Consider the following 23,494-nt stretch of genomic DNA (forward strand, 5'->3'; position numbering starts at 1 on the left):
TCCCCAGGAGCTGCGTGCGTGTGGCAGGGCGTGCTGCTGGGCTTCAGGGCTGCCCTCTGTCAGCCGCGGGCTTCTGGTGTCCCTGTGGTTCTTGTGGAAGGTCATTTGGGGCTCCCAGTCCTTGAAGGAATGGGCTCCTGGAGACTCAGGCTTGGCACTGAAGACACGTTCCTCACTTCCCACAGAGCTACTAGAGCCATTGAGCTCGTTCTGCTTTCACAAGAGCCACGCTAACCCGGCACCGTGCCTGCCCAAATGCAAGTGTGTTGGGTGCAGGTCATGATGGGGACCCGGGTCTGTTCTGTGCAGGTGAGACTGCTGCCCAGTTGCCTGCGAAGCAGCCTGGCCGGGTGTTGCTTGGCAATGGGCAGCTGCACAGCCTGGCTCCTGCTGCTGCTGCTCCTCCAGGGGATGGTGCTGGTGCTTGGCTGGACTGGCTGTTAGGTCTGATGAGATGCGCTGAGGAGAAGTGTCTTTGAGTGTTTGAAAGGGTCGCCTTGCCTTTCCAAGCAGGGACCCCATTTCTGAACATCATCCTGGGACGCTTCTCCCTTTCAGGATGGTGTGATGGCCACCAGGGAGGGATGCGGTAGGTCCTGGGATTTTAGGATCTGAGCTCCTGGAGATGTCTAACAGGTGCACTTGTTTTTGGGTTTTCCTTCAAGTCTATCAAGTAGGACTGTAAAGGGACGTCAGGCCCTGGAAACCTGGCCCCTGCAAACTGTCCTGCTCCCATGGGAGGGACAGTGCAAACTCAGTGATGCATATGCATGTTTATGCTGTGAGGTACTAGCGTCCTCCTTCGGCATGGGAAGGGAGCCATAAAGGACACTGAGATGCTGGCAGTGCTGATTTCTAGCTGCCTTGGGATCACAGGGTTGCTTTGCTGGGAACACTGGCATCTGCTGGTCTTTTGAACATCGAGCCCTGTTCAGGGCAGTCTCAGAGCTAAGGCAGGATAAGGAACATGTGTACTGCTGAGTCTGCAAGCCCAAATCTGCAGGCATGGGTCCTGCAGTTGGGGTGAGCCTTCAGGAGCTCTCCAGGGAGCTAGGGCTTGGTCTTGCTAGATTTCCATGGTGATAGCAAAATACCTGATTTCCATTGGCTTTAAGGCTCAAGATCAGACTCTACAAGGATGTCAGGGTTGTTACTTTGATGTGGATGAGAGAAGGAAATCTCACTGGAAGTGTTAATTTGCAGCCAACTCTGCAGTTTCCCTGACCTGGGAAGTCACTGGGGTTTCCTCTTGTTTTGTTTGCTGTTAGGAAGATCTGAGGTCACCTTTGCTTTACCCCCTGGCAGCAGGTCAAAGGAGCAAGCTGCTCTTTCACAGGGTGCTCACTGCCACGTTCAGCTCGTGTACGTGTCTATCTCTCTCTGGAGAGGTTTGCTGTGATGTTAGCTTCACTGTACCTGGCCAGTACCAGGGTTTCCCTGGCTGGTTGTTTTGGGAGCTCTGGGCTGGAGGGTGAGGCTGGGAAAATGAGAGACTTCTCTGTGCTGTGTAGCAGGATGTTGTATCTGGGAAAGCTGGGAACTGAACAGTTCTTGGCCTGGGAGCAGATTTTCTCATCAAAGTTGGAGGATGCTGGCAACGAATCCTTGCTCCATTGTGTTCGAGAGCAACCTTGGTCTCAGTCTGAGGTTTTGGCATGTAGGGAACTAAACCTTAGACCAGAGACTTGGGGCAGCCAAGAGCACTGCAGAACTCTACATGGGAGGGGTGGGGCCTCAAGGATTCCCCCCTTGCTGCCAGGAGCCTGGTGGCTCATCCTGGGGCAGGAGACCACTCTCCACCACTGTAGCATCATCTAGTGGCGAAGGGCACAGCGAGATGTGTTGGCTCTGGCGAGGCTGTTCTGCAGTGCTGTGAATGTAGCCTGAGATTAACGCTTCCTGCATCTCTTCCTGCAGGTGGTTATGAGCGTTTCTCCTTGGAGTATCCTGAATTCTGTGTAAAAACCAAGTCCCTGAGCAATGTGTCACCCCCTACGAGTGCTGAGCCCCTGGATTTAGGCTGCAGTTCCTGTGGGACCCCCCTTCATGATCAGGTATATCTAGAAGCCCAGTGTTAAGCTATTTTGACCACTCCTTCCAGCATTGCAACCTGATCCTGCTGTAGTCTCCCAGAGGCCCCTTCTCCTGGGAGAGCAGAGTGTCCTGATCCCAGGATGTTTGTGCTGCATAGAGAATGGATAAGTCCAAAAGCCATTAGCACAGCTGCCTGTTCCTGGACCGGGTGAAGAGGGGGTGGCTGGAAACAGTTTAACAGCCCATAAGGGCAGCCTATCCTGCCTCCTTTGAGCACCCCGGATTGTGTGCCAGGTTTCTGTATAGCTCAGGGCCAGCTATCTGGATCTGTGTCCTGCCCACTGCTGTCCTTTGGCCACCCTCAGATCTGTTGTTTTTCTTTCTAACAGGGTGGCCCAGTGGAAATCCTTCCCTTCCTCTACCTTGGCAGTGCCTACCATGCTGCCCGGCGGGACATGCTTGATGCACTGGGCATCACGGCCCTGCTGAATGTCTCCTCAGACTGCCCCAACCACTTTGAGGGGCACTACCAGTACAAGTGTATCCCTGTGGAGGATAACCACAAAGCTGACATCAGCTCCTGGTTCATGGAGGCAATAGAGTACATCGGTGAGTGCCTGTGCAGACAAGCTGCATCTGTCTGGCTTTCACTGGGAGGGGAGGGTCCTGCCCCAAAGACCTGGAGCCCGTGGTTCTGAAGGGACTGGGGTCCAGCAAGGGCCATCTGTTGCACTGATGGGAGGGAGGTCAGCCACCACCTGCAGGTTTGGCAAGGGGTTGGGTATTGTTGGAAAGGTGTTGGTCTCATGTTTCATCCCCTGTTGCCCTCCAGACTCTGTGAAGGAGTGTTGTGGCCGGGTCCTAGTCCACTGCCAGGCCGGTATCTCCCGCTCTGCCACCATCTGCTTGGCTTACCTGATGAAGAAGAAGCGTGTCAAGTTGGAGGAAGCCTTTGAGTTTGTCAAGCAGCGCCGGAGCATCATCTCCCCTAACTTCAGCTTCATGGGGCAGCTGCTGCAGTTTGAGTCACAGGTGTTGGCCACCTCGTGTGCAGTGGAAGCTGTCAGCCCTTCGGGGACGCTGCGGGAGCGGGGCAAGGCCACCTCTACCCCTACCTCCCAGTTTGTCTTCAGCTTCCCAGTCTCTGTCAGTGTCCATGCCACCCCTAGCAGCCTCCCCTACCTGCACAGCCCCATCACCACGTCACCCAGCTGTTAGCTCCAAGGCTGAGACCAGCCAGGCAGACAGGGCCAGGCGTGGAGGGGGAAGGTGAGCATGGAGCCCCGTGATGTTAAGCAATAGTGCTGGACACTGCCATTCACCCTGGACCTCACGTCCTTTTCGTAGAGAAAATTCTTACCTCATCTTGGTTGTTTCTGTTTTGTTGGTTTTTGTTTGGTTTTTTTTCTTTGGAAGCATGACAGTTGTAAAGGCCACAAACCCTGACATTGTCCAGGCTCTTTGGGAGAGGAAAAAAATTAATAGTATACAGTTTCCTCAAGTGCCTGGTCTTCATCACTTTCCAGCCCTATTTTATTGTCTTGATTTAAAAAAAAAAACAACCAACCACAAAAGAACACCTCTCCTCCCCTCATTTCTGCCCCTAGCTCATCTGGGTTGAAAAGGGAGCATACCCTCTTTTTACTGTGCAGAACTCTCCCCCTTGCATAAAGAGCTGTGTGCATGCAGTGGGTGCTGCTTACCTGAGCCAGTTAACACTGAGTGACAAGCAGAGGGGCAGGCAGGGTCTTGGAGAAGCAGAAGTGCTGGCACCGGGCTGCCTGCAGTCAGCCTCAGCCCTGCCAGTGCCTGGGGAGGGGAGGCAGGAGCTGGCAGGCACCCACTGAGCCAACACCTGAGCCCATTCTGGGAAGGGGATGGTGAGGGAGAGCAGTCTCTGTGGCTGGGAGGGGGAGATGCAGTCCTAAAAGCCTCTTTTCTTGCCTCTGTGGATCTCTGGTTCCTGCAAAACTTAGGTGAGGGCAGCAGTCTGGACTTTTTAATTACTCTGTCCAGTTTCCTCCCCACCCATCCCACTCGGGCTCTCCTACCAGAAGGAGCAGGGTAGAACATGGTTGGGCTGTAGCAGAGAGAAGTGGCTGGGTGGAGGAGAGGCTGGCCCAGGGAATGGTTCCATCTGTCCATCATTTCCCAACTTCCTCCACCTCATGACCAGTGCATGCCACAGGTAGCGCTCTTTGTATAACAGTAATTTGCCCTTTACCACCAGAGCTGGGTCTTGTTCACTTGTGCAGCACTGCTGCAACTTTTGGTCCAAGCCTAGAACATGCCTGATCTTCAACCCACCTGGAGCCTTATTTTCCGCCCTACCTCTCTCCCTCCCCCCAGTCCAATCCCACACACCAGATGCCTGTGTGGCTGATGTACATATGTATGGTTCTGTTCCTTTATTTTATTTTTTCAGAAATAAACTTTTTATTTATTGTCTGAGGGAGGGAAAAAACATTGTTTGGAGAAAATAAAAATAAAGTGGTTTTCAACAGTTGTGGCTGGTGTAGGTTTCTCCTAAGGCCAAGACAGATCAGCAGTTTGTGCAAACACTCAGCCTTCACAGAGCACCTGTTAAAAATGTATTTATTGAATTTTAAACTATTACAAGTATTGCAGATCAGACATTTAGCCAAGCACGTTTATAGATCAAACTCGGTTGTTACAGAGATGTTACCTAAAGTCCACCATGTAGGTAGGCTGAGAACCTGCCCATTGTCTTCTTTGAGAGGGTAAAGGAGGAAATAAATAAATGATATCCCAGCTCCAGGTAATTGGCAACCAAGAGAGGAAACATACAGGGTTAGTCATGAAAACAAGTTTACACAAAAGGTCTAAAAACAGCCCCCAGGTACACTGCCATTTGGGTTGGCAGAGAAGGTAATTGGGAATGAAGATACACAAGCTTACGGGACTGTGGCACAGAAAAATCCCCATTTCAATTTCCAAAGCTGAAGCAAGTTCTGCGCATGTTAAGGACAAGGCATCAAAATTACCTTTTAATATCAAACTACATTAGTAATTACTGGAACCAACACTAAAACTCAGCAAGACAGATATATCAAAACCAGTCAGATAATGCAACCCGACAGGCATATGTTAGTGTGATGGGAAACACACCTGTTACTTGTGTTCCTTACCGATTCATGGCCTCACCCTGCTTCAGAAGTTTTAACGTGCATATACTGTCTCCTGATCCTCTGGGTTTCAAATCTACTGTGTTCAGATAGAGGGGAACACTGCTGCTCCATCTCTGCGCACATGTCCTGCTGCTCTCTGAAACACCAAAACTGTGCTCCGGGCTGTGCCAAATGCACCACCTCTGATCACCAATGGATTCGAGTCTATGGAGGTCCTCAAGCCCCTAGCTACCTGTAGCTAGAATGGAATCTACTTTTCCACATCTTAGCAGGGTTGCAGCATGGCTTAAAATCACTAATGCATGCATTAGATGCACCTCCTTTTAGATTTCTGAGCTATATTTTCTGTGGAAAAGCAGCATGGCAGGGAAGAAAACCCATTAAATATAAATTCACACACGTCCCGACCTTCAGCCTCTGAGAATGATTAGCAATGTTCAACTAATCCGTACTGTGGTTAGACCCTTCCTTTTACCCATCTTGTGAAAAAAATCTGTTCTGGGTAGTTTCTGCTAACAGTCCCATGTGGAAATTCTAGGCAGTGCCTGCCCTGTGCAGGAGCTCTGACTTCACTGCAGGGATTGAGTCTTTTTTGAGAAGATTTTCCACTGTCTTAGTTAGTTCCCACAGGTCACGCAGTGGCACAACATGGTAGCATCCCTCAGCTCTTCACGCATTAATGGAGAGTGGACATCTCCTCTAAGCCACAACAAACAGTAGGATCAGCTACTTTCCAGAGCCAAGGAAGTGTCCTCCAGAAGTCACTCCATCCCATATACCACATGCCTGATCTGTGTCTGCTGCCCACCAGAGCCTGCAGTGCAGAACATTCTGTGCAGCTTTTTTCTTTTATTTTTGCTTCAGTTTAGGATTTTATTTGGGGGTATTCTGTCATCAACAAACAAAGTATAAAACTTCTCAGGCAAAATAAATTCTGCTGCATAACACAGGGGGATTCAATCGCATCACATGCAAACATTCAAACCAGAGGTTAAAAAAGCACATTGCTCATTCCCTAGGCTACAGACCAAGTGTCTGCAAAATGGTGGAAGTAGTACAAGAGGTTTGTAACAGTCTCTGTGGAGCTGGGATCAACAGAGGTTGGCAGATAAAAATAAGGAGGAGGAAATAAGATACACCTTATTAAGGTACTGTACGCTCTGCATTTAATCCTAACAGAAGTTTTGATGACAGCATTCAGACTGCAATGTCACTGCAGCAGGTACCTATTTCATTTGTCTCATGGAAACAACTTCAGTTATGGAGAGCAGAACCCTCCTTTCTTTGCTACATGGTGAAGTTTCTTTCTGTTTCACCTATTAAGGTCCCGTTGCAAACTGCAGACATTTCAAAATGCTGCCTCAAAAGGACATGGACATAAATCAACAGGCCTGAGAGACAACTGTCTCTTTCTCCAGGAGACACCACATTCTGTCCCAGTGGGAATAGCTCTTTCTGGAGACAGTGAGAGGTGTGCAAGCTCCCAAGCCTATGAGATGTCTTAGCCCAGCATGTGTTCTTGCACCCTCAGTTCTTACCGTGCCTCCACTGGTGACCCAACTGCAGCAAATGAGCAACCCACTATCAGGAAACTGCCCTTCTCAAGAAGTCACAAAACTGCTTCGCTGCTCAGTAGGCAGCAGCTGCTTGGTTACATGGGCAACACTATTTTTAAGGTCCTGTTCTCTAGAATTAGGAGGCATCAAGTTAAATCCCTCAGCTGAAGCAGCAGCACCTGTACCGTAACAACCTGCCAACTGCAGGCTACCACCAAAACCATGACCAGCTTTGTCACAGGTAATGTCGACACCGATGGGCAGATCCTCACTTTGTTTTAAACTGCAAGAGGAGCTACAACAACATAGGCCCGGAGAGGCAGATGCTACTCCTGCACAGGTTTCTGTGACACACAGATGCATCACCAGGCCCTCTCTGTACTCCTCTGTGTCTGGCCACAAACGGATACGAGATCACGTCATTACGAGACAAAAACCACTGCAAAATTATTTCCTCACACAGCACCTTTACTCTGCACAGAACATCAGATACGTTAACACTGGCAGTCCAAAGATACTGGACAATATTTTTATCCTCTAGAAGTTCACGTCTGCAGAAGAAATGCAGACTAGTTCAATCAGCACACAGGAAACAACAAGCAAGAACAGAATCTGGTGCGGGCTTGGTGGGGGTTTTTAGGTTTGTTCTTGTTTTTGAAAGATGTAAAGCATTTAACTTCCACACCCACATTAACCATTTTGCTCACCTAAGCAGCACAACTGTTTTACCATTTAAAACTATGTCTAACTGGGGATGGTGAGTAACACGCACTCTCACTGCTATCTGAAACCCTAGTGTAGATAGGCACATCCCCTCACTCCATCATTAACTAAGTTGAAAACAAACCCCAAACTTAAATGATGAATACAAAGCTCCAAAGCCTAGTGGTGATCTTTGCGATCCTAACACTATTAAACAAGTAGCCAAAATACAAGCACCCAATTTTATCAATGAAGTTTGATTAAAAGGACAACTAGGCTACAGCCTGGGTTGGACTTCAAAGCTACATATTTAATCAGGTCACAAAATGAAGCAAGAACCATATATCCACTGCCAGCTCAAGAAAAGTAAAACCTGAAGTTCAAGATCTGTTGGAGTATTGCTACTTCTAAGGTTTTCTTTAAAGAGGTTACAAACAATGTGCAGGTAGCCAGATTGCACCAAATGACTGATTTTACAGTGGGTGAAGTTCCTCTGTAAGGACAACTTGCTTCAACATTAATGCTTAATGTTAAAAATGAAAATGTTGTGTCTTAATGCTCAAAGTGAAAAGCTTTTGGTTTTCAGTTTATTTTATCCAAACACGTCAGCAAAATCACACTTGCGGGGAGCACATGTATTTTAGTAAACTAAAAGCACACTATTCCGTGGTTTCCTTGCTTTAAGGGGATTAAAACCTGAATGCATGAACTGGGGATCATCAAATACTAAACAGTGCTGGTTGACAAGGAAATGTACAGTGCGTTGTGTTCAAAAGAACGATTTTTTTATCCAGTCCTTACATGCTCAACACTGAAGCACATCTCCTGGTAGTCATTGTTAAGAAAAAAATTAACAAGGCTTGACTTTCAGCGCTCTCTGAAGTTGTAAAAACAACACAAAAAAGAAATCTGTTTCTACTTTTGTTAAATGTGTATCCTCCAGGAAAGGGACTTTTGAAATTGTTTGATGCTGTGCTACACAATGCTTAAAAGTAACTTTCTCCTACCCAGTGAAATAAACCTGGGAACTTGTGGGGAAGAGGATTAGGGTGAATAAATCCTAGCTTTGTTCTCTGGTATACCTGCAAACAAATCCACTTGCCAATGGATGTTTTAAAAGTTCGTTCTCATCAAAATGTAAATCGATATTTAAAAAAAATATTATTTTTGTAAATCCCTTAAGCTCTTCAACTGTGTTGTCACACACAAAGATGTGACACAAAATTCTTATAGTACACTCTCCCTATCAGTTTGAAACCCATTTACTAGGTCCCATATTACAGAGGGGTATGAACCAGACATGCCCTCCTGTATGCATCTTCTGACCTTTCACCTGCTCTCTCCCAGCAAAAACACGCGCTGCTGTAACTGGAGAACATTTCACAAACTGCGTGTACTTAACAGGAGCCTTATAAAACGTTCCTTCAGAGATGCCAGCAGAGGGCACTGACCTGGTTTATGAAATTCTTCCAAGCACAAGAGCCGGTTTTACCCTTGTGAACATTTCCTAGGGCTTCCCCTAGAAAACTCCCACAGACAAAGCAGTGAACTGACACAGTTTGTTTCCACTCTAAAGCTAAACTCACTCATATCACCATTTGCTCAGAGGTGTGCAAAAAACCCCCTCTATTGAAGAACTGGACTTAGCCCTGTCTCAGATGAAAGCAAAATTGCATTGTTAATGATTTTAGTCAAATCGACTTTGTGCAAAATATCTTCAAGAAGGTTCCGGCTCAACTTCAGAATACAAAAGGAAAATAAATAATTGCCTAGGATCTCCTGAAAACACAAAATGAATGGTGTATGCTGAAAAGAAGATTATGGGCTTAATGCAATTTATCTGCAAAGAAAATATCTAGAATAGTAGTGTCTGAAATTTTAACACGTGAGATGGCATTGAAAAAAGATTTACGTTTGCACAATAATGTTCCCAAAGTCTAGATCAAAACAATATTATTTTACACATGGTAACTGCAGAGACTAGGAGCCTGAGATATGTTATCAAAAGGCAGTCTCTTGTAAACTTTCCTCAAAAGGAACAGTAGCAGTTGAGTATGCAAGAGTTACTCATATCATATTCATCACGACAGCAATGCTTTATAAAAGACATACAGCTTATTTCCAGGTTGTTAAGAATTTTACAAGATGCTGATATTCTGAAACATGTATCCATCCAGTCCAGGATTGAAGTCATATGTCCTTCTTCACTGCTCTGTAGCTACTAGGTCTTTTGCTCTGCTGCTGTGGATGTCTGTGAGGGAGCTTCTGGTTTCACAATCTGGTATGTAATGAGATATTCTGGGTATGCCTGAAAGTAAGTAAAGAAAAGAACTTTACTTCCTGTGACAATACAACCCAACAAGTTCACATTTTGGATTTCACTAAACAAGTGGTCAGAAAGACAGTGCAAGAATCAACTCTACATTTGCAGAATGCAAAAGAAAAAGCAGATTTGAAACCTAAGCAGCATTAAGTGGGAATTGCTCAATGTAGTTAGTACCTTCACTAATACACTAGTAGACAGACAGATGTTCTGTGAAGACACTGCCAGAAACTGTGTGTGCAAAAGGAATTCACAGCCAGTTGCTCTCCTTGTTAGCTAATCCTGCAGAGTAGTCACAGCCTGTAAATTATTAAAAAAATCTCAGATGACTGATGCAGTCTGACCCTAAAATACTCACTGACTTGCCATGTGACCTGCAAATGCCTTGACTTGCAGTATAACACTTGGCAAACCCAAAGCCCCTAACCCAGGTGTTTGCCCAGTGTTTTCTCAAGAGAGCTGGTAGGAGGTTCAGTCCAGGAACAAAGCTGAAGTTGCTGGAGCGCAGAGCCCCATTCAGAGGAACTTGGACAACTGAGAGGAGACTGGGTCAACAGAAGTCTTCTGAAATCCAGCAGGGGCAAATGTGCCTGGGATGAACCAATTCCTTGTAACATTGCAGGGCAGGAAGCAGCTCTGCTGATAAGATGCTGGGGCCCGTGGGTGAGAGTAAGCTAAAGCAGAATCAAGTGTGTCCTGGCAGCAATAAAGGCTACCAGCATCCTGTGGTACATCAGCAGCAGCACAGGCAGTCAGCTGCATGTAGTGATGACTGCTGTTTATTCAGTACTCACTAGACTGCATCTAGACAACTGCATACAGTTTTTGGGCCCTCTGGTACAAGAAAGGTGCCAACAAGCTGGAGTAAAGTTCAGCAAAAGGCTAACAAGATAGTCAGGGGAAGAGAGATCAGGACAAACAAGGAGAGGCCAAGGGAGATAGGCTTGTTAGGTTCAGAAAAGCAAAGGCCTTGAGGGATGTCATAGCAACCTTCCAGCATGTATGGAAGGCTACTGAGAAAACAGAGCCAGATTCTTTACTGAGCTAAATGATATTAAAAAAACCAGGGGAGGTTCCCATTGGATACAAAGAATGGTGTTTTTTTTTTCTCCGAGGATAATTAAACAAAGGAAGAAGGTGCTGAGAAGCTGTTAAACAATGTTTTCCAAGGTCTTCAAGACCTGCCTGCTCAAAGCCCTCAGCAATCCAGTCTGAATTCAGCATGAACAAGAAGATGGCCTAGGTGATCTCCTCAGGTTCCTTCCAACACAAGTTTATTATTTAATCTTGTAGCCATCCAGAGTAGAAAGCAAACTCCTTTTCTGGAGTAAGGGTCTAGCTGAAGTACTCAAATTGAAATAATCTCCTGAATGTTTCCATACTGCTTTGGCTGCCCTTTAAGGGTAGTCTCTGGCAGACAGGGACACACTCCCTGCTGGGAATCTACAGGGAAAAAGCCCAGAAACTTCATTAACTACAAGAGCCCCAAAAATGCAGTAATGCCAGTAAAATGCAATGGGAGAAAAGTGCTTACTGAGAGAAACTACAACTCCTAACAGACTCTAGCAATGTTGCACAGGACAAATCAGGCAATTCTGCAGGGTGTAAATCAAAGCAGCTCCCTGGACAGGAGTAGCATTCGCTGGCTTGATGCAGTTCACTGTTTATTTCCACATTTAAAAGGAAAAAAAACCCCTCTTATCAACCAGGTTATTACAGTCACATCCCCTCTCCAGCTCCAAACTCTTCCGTTCCACAAACCCTTGTTAACCCCCATACCTGCTCTCCTCTATAGATAACATATTCAGCATATGCAAGTCCATTCACGCTTGGCCGGCCAATGACAGAATGGTGTCCCGGAGGGGCATGAGCCATTTTCATTGTGCTGAACTGAAGAAAGGATTTTCCAAGGGTCACTCTACAGAAAAGCATTTGTCTAAAAGGAAAGAAAACATAATTTTAAAGTAATACCTTCCTAGGAGTTGTATGCTTCCAGAATGATTACAGACTTTTGAGTTTACTTTGTTAATTTCTTAAGGTGTTTTTTTTTTTAATGCTTTTAGAAAACATTTCTAAAGCTGTATAAAACCTACAACAAAGAAAATCTTTCTTGACATGCAGAAGGGAAAACAACACACTTTGTTTAGCCCTCAGATAGGAGCCTGTTCTAGTTCATTTTATATAAAGCAATTGAAAGAAGCTGAAACTGTTGCTACCAGCAGAGTGTGGACAGATGTCATAGTGTGAAAAGCACACTGATGTACTTCAGTACAAAACAAAGCTGTGATTAAGTCCTGTTCACTACCTCCAAAATTATCTGATCCATAGTGCAACACTGTACTGCTGACCACCACTTTGCACTGCAGTTTTATTCTGAGAGTGCCTGGAGTTTAATTGCTATTTTCCCCTGACTCTTCATTTTCCAACTTGCTGTTTCAAGCCTCTTTCCTGAGCCACAATTCACTTTGATTTATACTCACTGTATGCTTAGCTGTAATTTTTGACCTTTCTGTGGAACTTGCTGCATATATATCCTTTTTTTCTTCAGCCTTGACAAAGGGAAAACTGCTTTTTTCCTGCAAGGACCAAGCTCAAGCGGCTATTATTTCACTAGAATTCAACCTGTGCCAGGAGCAGAAAAACCAGGACAGCCAGAATTACACACAGGGAACTCTGCTGGACTCGTACCTGTGGCAGATGTAACAGGATCTGTCTTTGTGTGTGGGACAGCCTGTTCCTCCCCCTATCCCATACACGTATTGGTTGCTTTTTGAGGAGTTCTCAGCAAAGTAAATTCCAGCTCCAAACATTCCTCCAATGTATGCATGCCTTTCATCAAATCCTTTGTGGATGATAGCATTAATAAAAGGAGACCCTAGAAAAAAAATTACACAAAATGATGTGTTGCCATTCTTACTTACTAAGGTCTATAGCAATATAGGACTTCATGTCAAGAGGAGCTTGTCTGCCTCAAATAGACCATTAAATACCAGAAAGTGTGCTCAATCAGTTGGAAGGGGGCGATGTGTGGGATTTATCATTATATACCAAGATCCCACGTATGACTCATATTTCTTACTCATTTCACAGATCTCATTAAATAGCTTCCCCCCCTGCATTTCAGCACAATTTATCTTGTCAATGCACACCTTCTCCAGCAGTCACTACTGGCTAAGAAGGGGCAAGATGTCAGGACAATCATATCAAAACCAATTTCCTATGCAGAATCACAGAAGGATCTAGGGCAGGAGGACCCTCAGGCAACTATCATTTGTAGGCACTTCTGGATGCTTCTAGATAACATCTTGCTGAAACTCATGGTTGCTTTGGATTCCTCTCCCTGATGGTTGCCTGAAGTGTCAGTGTAAAAGGCTTTTACTGTGTCTCTTTTAGAAGATACTCTTTCTCACAGTAATGTGACATCCTCCCAGCAGCTTTACTGGAAATGACTAAGATATGGCTTACCAAAACACTTCTTTTTTTTTTTTTCTTAAAAAAAAGGTATTTTTAATCTAGTGTAGTCTTTCAGATGGCAGTAACCACACAGACTAACTCCACCACCCCCACACCTCTGCATCTGTAGTGCAGAAATACAGTTACTGTACAGGATGGTGACACAGTAACACTAACATTGCTTTATGAGTCCTCGTAGGCTTTTTTTTTTTTTTTTAAATACCAGTACATACAAATAGACATCACTTCCTTACCATGAAACAACATGCGCTCATTGTGATGATTATGGTTCTCCTCCGAGACCTCCTTCTGCCTGTGACAGAATCTCTCCCGCAACTTCTTGTTCACGACCTTTTGAATCTGCAGTGGCACAACATGTCCAACCATACTTGAATTGAACTTGAATACAGTCTCACAGAATTTGAATAAATTCAACAGGGAAACTAAGAGTAAGACACACAAACGGCATGAAAAAAACCCATGGCTGTTCTACACGCAAGACTGAAGTCTTTCAAACACGTTGGTAGCACACACAGATGGTTTAAACTCTTGTGAAATTACAGCCTAAGTTTTCAGGCTGAAGGAAGACTTTCAGGCTTCTTTCCTTAGAGCTTCTAAAAGAAGTAGCTTCTGAGGAAAAAAATTAGATGTGCTGTTTAAACTATCTTTAGGTGTCATTCCAGCCACATGCTCTAACGCCACTGTGGTTTCTGTGAAGGATTTCTGCAGGATGAAGCAAAGCTTCTTCAGGATGTATCATCTACTGAGCTAAGTTGCAAAGTCCCTGCACAGGCTCACAGATACACAGCAAGCGTTTGCTGGAGCTCAGGAACCAAGTTCTCTTCTGATTTCCTCTATTTCCTCCCCTCAAAAGAAAAGCAGAAAGCACACTTTCCCTCAGAAAGACAACACTCTGTTTTCAGATATGCCAGGACTTGTAAAAGGTACTTCTCTAGTTGGCAGGGGCAAAGAGCAAGGTGTCAAGATCAAATGCAGCACAGGGAAATAGAAACTTTTAATACAAAACCCCCCGTGCTCATTCTTAACCTCTCCCCAAAAATCTTTAAAAAGGCAAGAAAAGACTACACCAAGAAAAAAAATCTGTGCTGCAAAGTCAAACATAGAAATCATAGATGTCTGAAATTAAATCAGGCAGTGAAACATGTTGGGCTCTTCACCACTTCTGACCTTCAATATCAGTCCTTCAGACTTCTTTAAGAGCCCAAGTGGATGTGTGCCTGTTCCAACTTCAGAACACACGGCCACTCTAATTTTAGCGCTTAGCACTTGCTTTAATTCTGCTCCTGAATATTCAACAAAGAACTTTAAATATACAAAGGTTAACTGCTAAACCAATTCTGTCTGCTTAACTTACTTCCCCATATAGAATTAAGAGCTTTTGAAACTCACCCTAATGACGTTGTACCTGTTGAAGATCCCACCAGCGTTTCCACCATCCCGGTGCTCTCGGATCGTACTCTGCATCTGCATAAATGAACAAAAAGGAATGTTGAGCACACAAAGCTTGCTAGCAAGATGAAGCATTCATGCAATATCTCCGTAGATCACTGGCAACCACAGACAATCTTGAATAAAAAGTCATTTAAAGTTGTAAAAAAAACCCCACTAAATTCAATTTTAAACTGAGATACACCCCTATTTCTCAGGCACTTAACACACTATGCTGTTCCAGAACAGAGAAACTGGTTGATGCAAACACCCAATTTTGTAATAAAAATCTACACAGGAAAAAGGAGGATAGTGGCACATGCTATCAAAATTATACACAGCTAGAAAACCTGCTTTAGATTAGAAAAACCCCAACCTTTGAAAATTAACATACAAAAAGATAATTTGGAGTAATAACAAATGTGTTATAATAAATAGAGTTTATCTTTCTTAGTGATAGGAAAATCCTTGCACTGTAATTTTTCCTATGTCAGTAGCAGCCCCTTAGAATTCCAAGAGTTTCATGGTGTCTGTTATAGCTACAGCAACAACATTTAGTAACAGCTCAAATGAATATCCCAATTTACTGAAGCAAACAAATGACCCTTTCTCTCAGGTAATTTACACTAAAGATTGGCACAAACTCCAGTTTACAGATTAGTAATCAAAACTGTTCCAAGCTAAGCTGGTAGCAATAGTGGATATCTAGACTTTTAAAAACTCCAAATACTTCTCTGCTACAGTGTAGGAACACTACTCAAATAGCAAATGTACAGCAAAAGGGAATTTCTTCCAAGCACAACTCTTCAGAAAAGTGTTTTTTCTGATATGAATTTTCTTTCAAAATGCTGTCTGCTTGTAGTTTACTTAAATAAAAGAGCATGTGTGTGGGGGAGGCAAAATTACAGTCAACTCTCAATTATCCAAGGACTGTTTATCTGGGTTACAGATTAACTAAGTCACTGAGACAAGAAAAAACAAGCTGGTTCACATGCAGAAATAGCCTGAGCATGAAGAATGCCTGCAGACTTGCAAGGTCTTGATCCCTTGGTCTTCACTTACAGCCTTTAATTTTCACAGGTCCACACGTCTCTGAAGTGCTGTGAAAACCCTTGCTATGAGGTGACATCCAAAATACAACAAGAAAAAGGCAAATTTGGGATAACACTAAGAGAGCAAACAGATGACTTATTTTAAAAAAATAGCAGGACACCAGCAAAATAATTTCCATCATTGCCCTATATAAAAAGACAAGTGAAGAGCCCTAAACTTCATGTCAGACCTATGCAATTCTTACACCAAAGCCTATTTTATCACTTTCAACATGTGTTACATGCTTTAGCTTGGCGAGTTTAAAAGTGAAAAGAGAAATATACTGCCACTGGAGCATTAAGAAAGGTACTTGCAATACCTCCTCTTCTACGGACTGATACTCCTTATCATCAGGAGCAAGGTCAAGGAGAATGGTCCCTTGACTCACACAGTGGAAAGTCAAATAGGGATTGGTGCCTGCAAAGAGAAGGAATTAAAGGAATAAAAATCAACAGAAGAAAACAATACCAGCTTTATTTGTATCAAGCATCATCATTATTCTTCTTAAATAACCCCAGTGTAGCAGGAAATGCAAAATAAACACAAAGTACAACCTTGAAAAGATGAATTGCCTGTGTTACCAACAGAGGCTTTGAAAGAGAAGAAAAATGCATTTGGGACATAATTGTGTTTTATTGTTTCTGCTTTCAAGAGAAGAATCTGAGAAGGGCAGGGCAGCAAAAATCTCTGTCAGTTCCACCCTGCAGGATACAACTGACATGTGGGTAGGTATATAGGGCAAATCAATCCAAAAGCTCCTGTCTGGGTGAAACAGAGCCCCTGGAAAGGGCACAGCCTCCATGGCTGCCTCAGGGGTGTCTGGAGTGGCAAGTGATCACTTGGTTCTGTATCTCCTCGCTATATTCTTTGTCTGTCACAACCTGCCCAGCCACCAGGCCTGCCAGCAAGTACATTTCCTGACATCTGGATTCTTTCAAGTCCTGGTGACAATGCCTAAACTTACAGAACTTGACTTCTGGGAGCCTGTTGTATGCTACATGTAGACTAACCAGTAAAAGTGTCATATTTACCTTGCTGCCCTCCTAGAAGTCTCTCTACACCTTTTATTAATTTGTGGCGATGTCCATATGCATTGATCCCAATTTCTTTAAGCTCCTCATGTCCCATGTCTGCCAACACATCCAGAGTTATCTAGAAAGGTGAAAGACAAAAATCACTTGCCAAACCTGGCCCAATTTCCAAGGCTGAAGATCCAACAGTTCAGAAAATTGAGTGTATTCATGGTGCAACCAAGACAGCATGTATATATCTATGTTTTATGTTTTGCTACACTTCTAATTGCTGCCACCTTCTGGCAAGCCTCTCCTGCTAACAGGATCATACCCAGCTGCTACATCCTGAAGCTGTGCAAAACTTTTACTTCTCTTACAGCAATTAACAAGAGCTGGTTTTCACAGTAGGTTCTCAAAAATATTTTTACTTATGTAGAAGGAGCATGCATGGAAGTGCTGGGAAAAATCCAGGAATATTTTTTAAGCATTCAAAGTTTCATGTTGTTGTGCAATTAATTATTTTCATGTTACAAAATGGAATTAATATTCCATAAGCTTACTAATACATGCTAAATTTGTTTCACATCGAGATTATTATGCTGTGTACTACTACTGCGTCTAAATATCCACGTGTGCACGTGCATCAAATCTGTGGGCCAACTATGCTAAGTAACACTCAACTACTCCATTATTTTTGGAAATAATTAGCATTGTGAGGACCACAAAACTATTCATTCGGTTCAGCTATACGCATACATCTACAGTCACTAGACAAGGTTTTAAATTTCAAGGTCACAGAGACTACTGATGAAAACTGACAGGTAATAAAACATGATGTCAAATAAACATCTTTTTTTAAGGAACAGGAAAGAAAAGCTAAATAAAGTACACATTTTTATTACTATAAACCAATTGAGTACTGAGGTGATTCTGTGAAAAACACGAAGATTTCATCTAGAGAAGATGATTATATAAAATCTACTTCCAAATTTACACATTAAACTAGAAGGGAAAGCTCAGAAAATAATGGGAAACCATATAACTTCCAAAAGAAGCTGGACTGTCAGCACAAGTGGACTTGCAGGTATGAACTCTGCCCACTACAAATTGAGTATCACTAATTCAAAAGAAAGCAACTCAAGCAAGGAATTAATAGCTACACTGAACATCTGTTCGACTGAGCTGAAAACAACCCTACAGGGATTGCTGAGGAAAAATCACTGAAGACATTCATCACGTGCAGTGGAACATTAAAAAATACAAAAGAAATACAGATATTAGAAAGCATCAGGGGAAGCCAGAGCCAAGGTGAAAAAGTTAAAGTACTGCAGTGACCAGAAAAAGCAGCTTAAAACAATAACCTTAAGGAAGACAACCTTGTTTTCACTAGAAAGAAACTTACAAGAGGAGCCAAACTGTTTCAAAATGATGAATGACCACAGTGAATCCAATTTGCATTGTTAAATCTTAAAACATGTTAGGAGTTAAGGAAGCAAAAGTAGAACAACACCAGCATGGTAGCAGAAAAGGTGTGAAAAATAGTAAGAAAAAATAAATGTGAGTAGAATATAGGTTGCTGTGAGGTAGGTTTGCTTCTTAATACAAGCAGCTCCAAATGAAAGAAAAGAGCTTATGCATCATACATAAGAAGGGGAAAAGAGATTCTATGGCATTTCAGTCTTGGGGAGATACCTCTTGTAATATTTCATGGAAACAGTTGAAACTTTTTCTGTAAGCAACACATTACACTTCAAATATTTGTTTCCTCACCCTTGAAAAAAGATGGGGAAAAAAAATAACTCTGTGCTGGTTTGGTCTGGCAGGGGAGGTCTGATTTGGTATCAGGGGAGGGGCCCCAGAGGTGGCTCCTGTAAGAAGCTAAAAAGCTCCCCTGGCTCCAAAAAACGCAGCCACCTCTCTGTCCAAGGCTGTGGAGGACCCTACACCAGGGAGGGGGGTGACTGTTCCCAAAGCAGCCCATGACTCTGCGGGAAGCCTGTGCTGGAGCAGTCTGCTCCTGTGAGACTGCACCTCGTGGGAGGTACTGATGTTGGAAGGGTTCATGAAGGACTCTCTTCCATAGGAGGGACTCCGTGGGGAAACAGGGGTTTCAGGGGTTCCCTGAGGAGGAAGGAGTAGCAAAAAAAAATGTGATGCACTGACTGTACACTCCATCACCTGTCCCCCTGGTGCCAGTGGGGGAAGAAGGAGGTTGAGAAATCAGTAAAAAAGTAATTTGGGCCTGGGGAGAAGGGAGGGGTGGGGTAAGATATTTAACCTCTTTTTTTTTATTTCTCTTTGTCCTGCTTGCATCTGATCAGTGATAAATTGATATGTTTTTCCCCAAGTTAAGTCTGTTTTGCCCATGACCATAATTGGTGAGTGAATCCTCCTTGTCTTTGTCTCAACCAGTGAGCTTCTAGTTGTTTTCTGTCATCCCTGTTCCCCAGTGTGTGCGTGTGTGGGAGAGTGAGTGAGGAGCCAAGTGGCTGGTTCTTTGTTGTCAGCTAGGCCCAAACTATGATACCACCAAGTCCAGTCTCTTGCACTTGTATCTTTGACTTCCACTGCTGTGTGCATTTCACCCCTTTAATCTGCCCTAGTGAGGCCACATCTGGAATACTGTGTTCAATTCTGGGCTCCTCAGTTCAAGAGAGACAGGGAAACTGCTGGAGAGAGTCCAGCTGAGGGCAACAAAGATATTTGGGGGATTGGAGCATTTATCTTATGAGGAAAGGTCGAGAGAGCTGGGACTCTTTAGCCTGGAGCAGAGAAGGCTGAGAGGAGACCTTATTCATGTCTATATATATCTAAAGGGTGAGTGTAAGGAGGATGGATCCAGACTCTTCAGTAGTGCCCAGGAATAGGACAAGGGGCAAGGGGCATAAACTGAAACAGAGGAAGTTCCATCTGAACATGAGGGAAAACATCTTCATGGTGAAGGTGACAGAGCACTGGAATGGGCTGCCAAGGGGGGCTGTGGAGTCTCCTACTCCAGAAATGTTCAAGACCCACCTAGATGCAATCCTGTGCAATGTGCTCTAGGCAATCCTGCTTTAGTGGGGGAGCTGGACTAGATGATCTCTAGAGGTCCCTTCTATTTAACTGTAACGTGCTAAATTTAAGAAATGGTTTTAAAAAAGAGTCGCCAAATACATTAGAGGTACTTCTACTTTAAATGTAGCCTAAGCTTGAGAAACTGTTACAATAGCTGTATCTTTTAATATATTGTGAAATACTGATAAATCAGCAGCTTTTTTCACCCCCATCTCTCATTTCATTTGAAACTTGTTAGCCCTGCAACACCCGATTAATGCTCTAGTCAAAAACTATTAGGAAACACAGTTTCTGCACTCTCTAGCATGACTAAACCCTGGTAAACTACGTCTGTATTTCAGCTCGCAGTCAAACTGAAAAGTTTCCTAGATCTAACTGAGGTGTCATATGCAGCACTGCAGGCAGCAAAAGGCTTGTTTGGATATCAACTGTGCTAAAGGACAAGTGCAGGTGACATTCCAACCTAACTTTGTTATAGGCATCATGTTCAAAGTTCACAAGGTCCAATGCAACTCTCAGAATACGAAACATATTGGCAGTCATCACATATGCATAAGAAGGTGAAAAACACTGGATATCCAAATGAAGTAACAAAAGACATTTTCGGAGGTTTCTTAACTTCACCATAAAGTATCTGGCAAATACTTTGCAGTTTTCTTAGATATACTTCTTTTTCTGTAGATGTGATGTTGGGTTTTTATGCTTCTATTTTTCAAATTAGGAATGAAAACATCACTCCAATTTATTAGATTAGTCTATCTTTTAAACATATAAACAGAGATGAGGCTTCCCACTTACCTGTTCTGTCTCAAAGATGTCCCGAAGGTGTTCTAGACCCAGGCTTTTTAGGAACTGGGTGATGTTCATATCAAGACCAGAAACTGTAAGAGAAGAAACAAGTAATTATATCCTATGCATCTGATTTTTAAAAAAAACAACACAAAACACACAAAAACCCCACAATCAAATAAGGCCATTGATTCTCTTGTAATTTCAAAGTGATTCTTTTTACAACCAATTTTGTTTATGTCTATAATAAACAATCCACTTCCACTGTGTGAAAGCTCAGAGCAAAGTTAATAATTGTTCCCTCCTCAGAATCAACTATTAAAAAGCACAAATGATCTGTCCCAGATACAGACTCACATTGCAAAGTGAAGGAAAGGAAGGGTGGAGGTTGTTTAGCTATGAAATCACTTGGGTGCTGACATAAAGCATGCATTCCAGATCCTAATCAAAGGGTTTTTTAAAAAGCCTTAGCAAAATCCCCCACAATTCCTTCATTAAATAATTCTCATTTGATTTTCTGTAGAAAATCAAGAATAAACATCTGGGCACCTAATCAGATCTTCCTTTATAATCAGACCTAATCACTGGCAACCAACATAGATGAACAGCCAACAATGCTCGCAGCAGAGCACATTAAAACAGAGCAAACAGCAGACACTTTAAAACAGGTAACAGTTCAAGTGGTACAATATTCTCTGGCTAGTCAGAAATGCTTTTTGGATAGAGCAAGGCCTATTGTGAGACTAAGCTACTGTACTTCTGGCAATGTAAACTTGTCCAGCAGCAAATGCACCTTCTCCTTCCTTCCTTTCAGTTCCTGCTGCTCCATCACCAGTATTTGATGCCCCTCCTACAGCCAGTTCTGCCAGTGGCCCAGTGAGGTTATCTATACTGCTGGCAGCAGAGAGGCAGGACGGTGTAGATGCTGGTGAGATGAGGGAGGCACTAACAACAGTAGCTTGAGGCTTAAAGCATGTAGGCAAAGCTTCTGGAGGCATCGCATCTATCAGCAAAGCTCGGATATCATCAGCCTAAAAAACAGAAAGAACATTCAACATGAGGTTCTATTATCACAAGTCACCAATCTTTGGAAAGAATTTTTCTTTGAATTTAATTGATTGCTCTGTTAAAAAGAAAACTGACAACTTTTGTAACATACAAATTCATGGTTGCAAGAACATCCTGATTCACTGCTCAGACATAGGTGAATCAGATTCTCTCAATTTCTAATGGTATGTAAGAAGGCACACCTATTTTCCTTTCTGGCAGAATGACTTCATAGGTGTTCAAGTCAGGAAAAGCATTACAGCAACGTTATCTGAAACCCTTTACAGCCTGGGCTAGGCAATGCTGCCTCACAAGTTATTTCTATGTGATGCTCAACTTGTGGTCACACATTTTGCACTGGATCAAGATTTAAATGGAAGGACTCTACCATTGCCTTTGATATAACCATATCTTACAGTCTTAAAATAGAAAAAAAAAAAAAGACAAGAGCTACAGGAGCAGTACCAGCTTAGCTAACAGTTTGATGTAGTCTTTGTTAACTAAATTAAGCAGGACCCTCATCTTCAAGAATTTCTTCCTTGGATGTTTTTGTAGAACATGATTAAGATGTCCTTATTTTCCCACAGAGAAATCAAATAGTTTTCGTATCTCTCATCATAAAACACGTTTTCTAGAGCTCAGGTTATTCTGGAGGAAATTTCCTGAACTCTCCACAAATCAATCAGTGACCCTGCATACATGTGCACCATAACCAGAGACTGCATCCAATTTGGTTGCATCACCTATTCCATCAAGACTGGTCAACCTGGGACATATGTTTTCATGTAACCTTAGGAGGATTTTTAAGCAGCTGCCACTGCCACCACTAACATGGAAGTTTCAGGTGCCAGTTTGATAGCCACCTGCAAATCTTAGAATGTCAAAAAAGAACTGAAGTAATATGCAGGCAGTGAGCATAATCATCCTCTGACTGATCCCATTCTTCTAAAGGCCTATCTGATTTTCCTCTTAGTTTCAGAGAAATAATCAGCAATAGCACACCGATTGACCATCATCACAGACATTTCAGACAGGATTATTTCTGGCAATGAGAAGATTGATCCCAGGAGTGAATCCCTTAAGCAGATGTAAACCTTAAATGACAAGACATGTTAAGATCTCAGCCAAAGGAAAAAAGCCTGGACTCATGGTAAAAAGTCACAAACAGGCATCCTGGAGATGTTCATCTCCCTCTGCCTCAGCACTGCTGATGCCCTGGAGCCACAGAAAGCCTTTTAATATGCAGAGCAAGTCCTCCAGTGCAGTCTGGGGCTGGCACATTAACATGAACTTACTGTTGCTAAGTCTAGAGGTGTCTGACCCTCTTGATTCTTCATGGTTGGATCTGCTCCATGAGCTAACAGCAGAGCGCAGAGTTGTGTCCTTCCTTTTTGTGCAGCTTCATGCAATGGTGTGAAAGCCCATTTATCTGTTGCATTTACGCATGTGTTATATTTGATCAACAGTGCTGCTATGTCCACGTGCTGGAAAACACAAGAACATTTAAATTGATGTGACACTGTTAAAACACTTATTTCCTTTTTCGTGCTGGAGGTAATGGTGCTTACAGATCCCTACAATTTCTCTTTAACTCACTTCTCTGCCTCCTGTGTCTATGTAGCAGTGCACCTCTTCAGGTACCACTCTATAGTGCAGTTCCATAGTCATTAGATCTGTATCTGTGCACATCCACCAGAACAAGTATAACTGGGATCAGACATAACACTCTATTTCTGCCAAATCACCCAAAGTACATAGCATAAAGTTTGTGCCAGCTGCAGAGGCAGACATAATACTTGATTCAGCATAAAACCAATGGAGTTAGCTGCC

The 23,494-nt window shown here is 43.3% G+C and overlaps 2 protein-coding genes across 2 annotated transcripts in view; one reads left to right on the forward strand and one right to left on the reverse strand.

Annotated features, from left to right (window-relative positions):
• Positions 1–1,515: 1,515 nt before the first annotated feature.
• DUSP4 (dual specificity phosphatase 4) lies at positions 1,516–3,252 on the forward strand. The gene is made up of 4 exons (XM_009995972.1): positions 1,516–1,657; positions 1,918–2,054; positions 2,424–2,643; positions 2,867–3,252. Exons 1-4 carry the CDS (start codon positions 1,516–1,518, stop codon positions 3,250–3,252), a joined length of 885 nt encoding a protein of 294 aa, XP_009994274.1.
• A 6,074-nt stretch (positions 3,253–9,326) lies between these two features.
• The window catches only part of TNKS (tankyrase, TRF1-interacting ankyrin-related ADP-ribose polymerase), a 120,345-nt gene continuing 106,177 nt past the window's right edge, over positions 9,327–23,494 (reverse strand). Inside the window, exons 18-27 of the mRNA XM_009995973.1 lie at positions 22,960–23,148; positions 21,411–21,648; positions 20,627–20,709; positions 16,790–16,910; positions 16,078–16,175; positions 14,628–14,702; positions 13,472–13,577; positions 12,453–12,639; positions 11,544–11,700; positions 9,327–9,749 (exon numbers count right to left, since the gene is read on the reverse strand). Of these exons, the coding sequence (XP_009994275.1) occupies positions 9,663–9,749; positions 11,544–11,700; positions 12,453–12,639; positions 13,472–13,577; positions 14,628–14,702; positions 16,078–16,175; positions 16,790–16,910; positions 20,627–20,709; positions 21,411–21,648; positions 22,960–23,148 (1,341 nt within the window). The 3' untranslated portion in view covers positions 9,327–9,662. The remainder of the gene's footprint in view (positions 9,750–11,543; positions 11,701–12,452; positions 12,640–13,471; positions 13,578–14,627; positions 14,703–16,077; positions 16,176–16,789; positions 16,911–20,626; positions 20,710–21,410; positions 21,649–22,959; positions 23,149–23,494) is intronic.

The sequence above is a fragment of the Chaetura pelagica genome, unplaced genomic scaffold (assembly GCF_000747805.2).
Source record: "Chaetura pelagica isolate M959 unplaced genomic scaffold, ChaPel_1.0 scaffold142, whole genome shotgun sequence".
Classification (NCBI taxonomy): Eukaryota; Metazoa; Chordata; class Aves; order Apodiformes; family Apodidae; genus Chaetura; species Chaetura pelagica.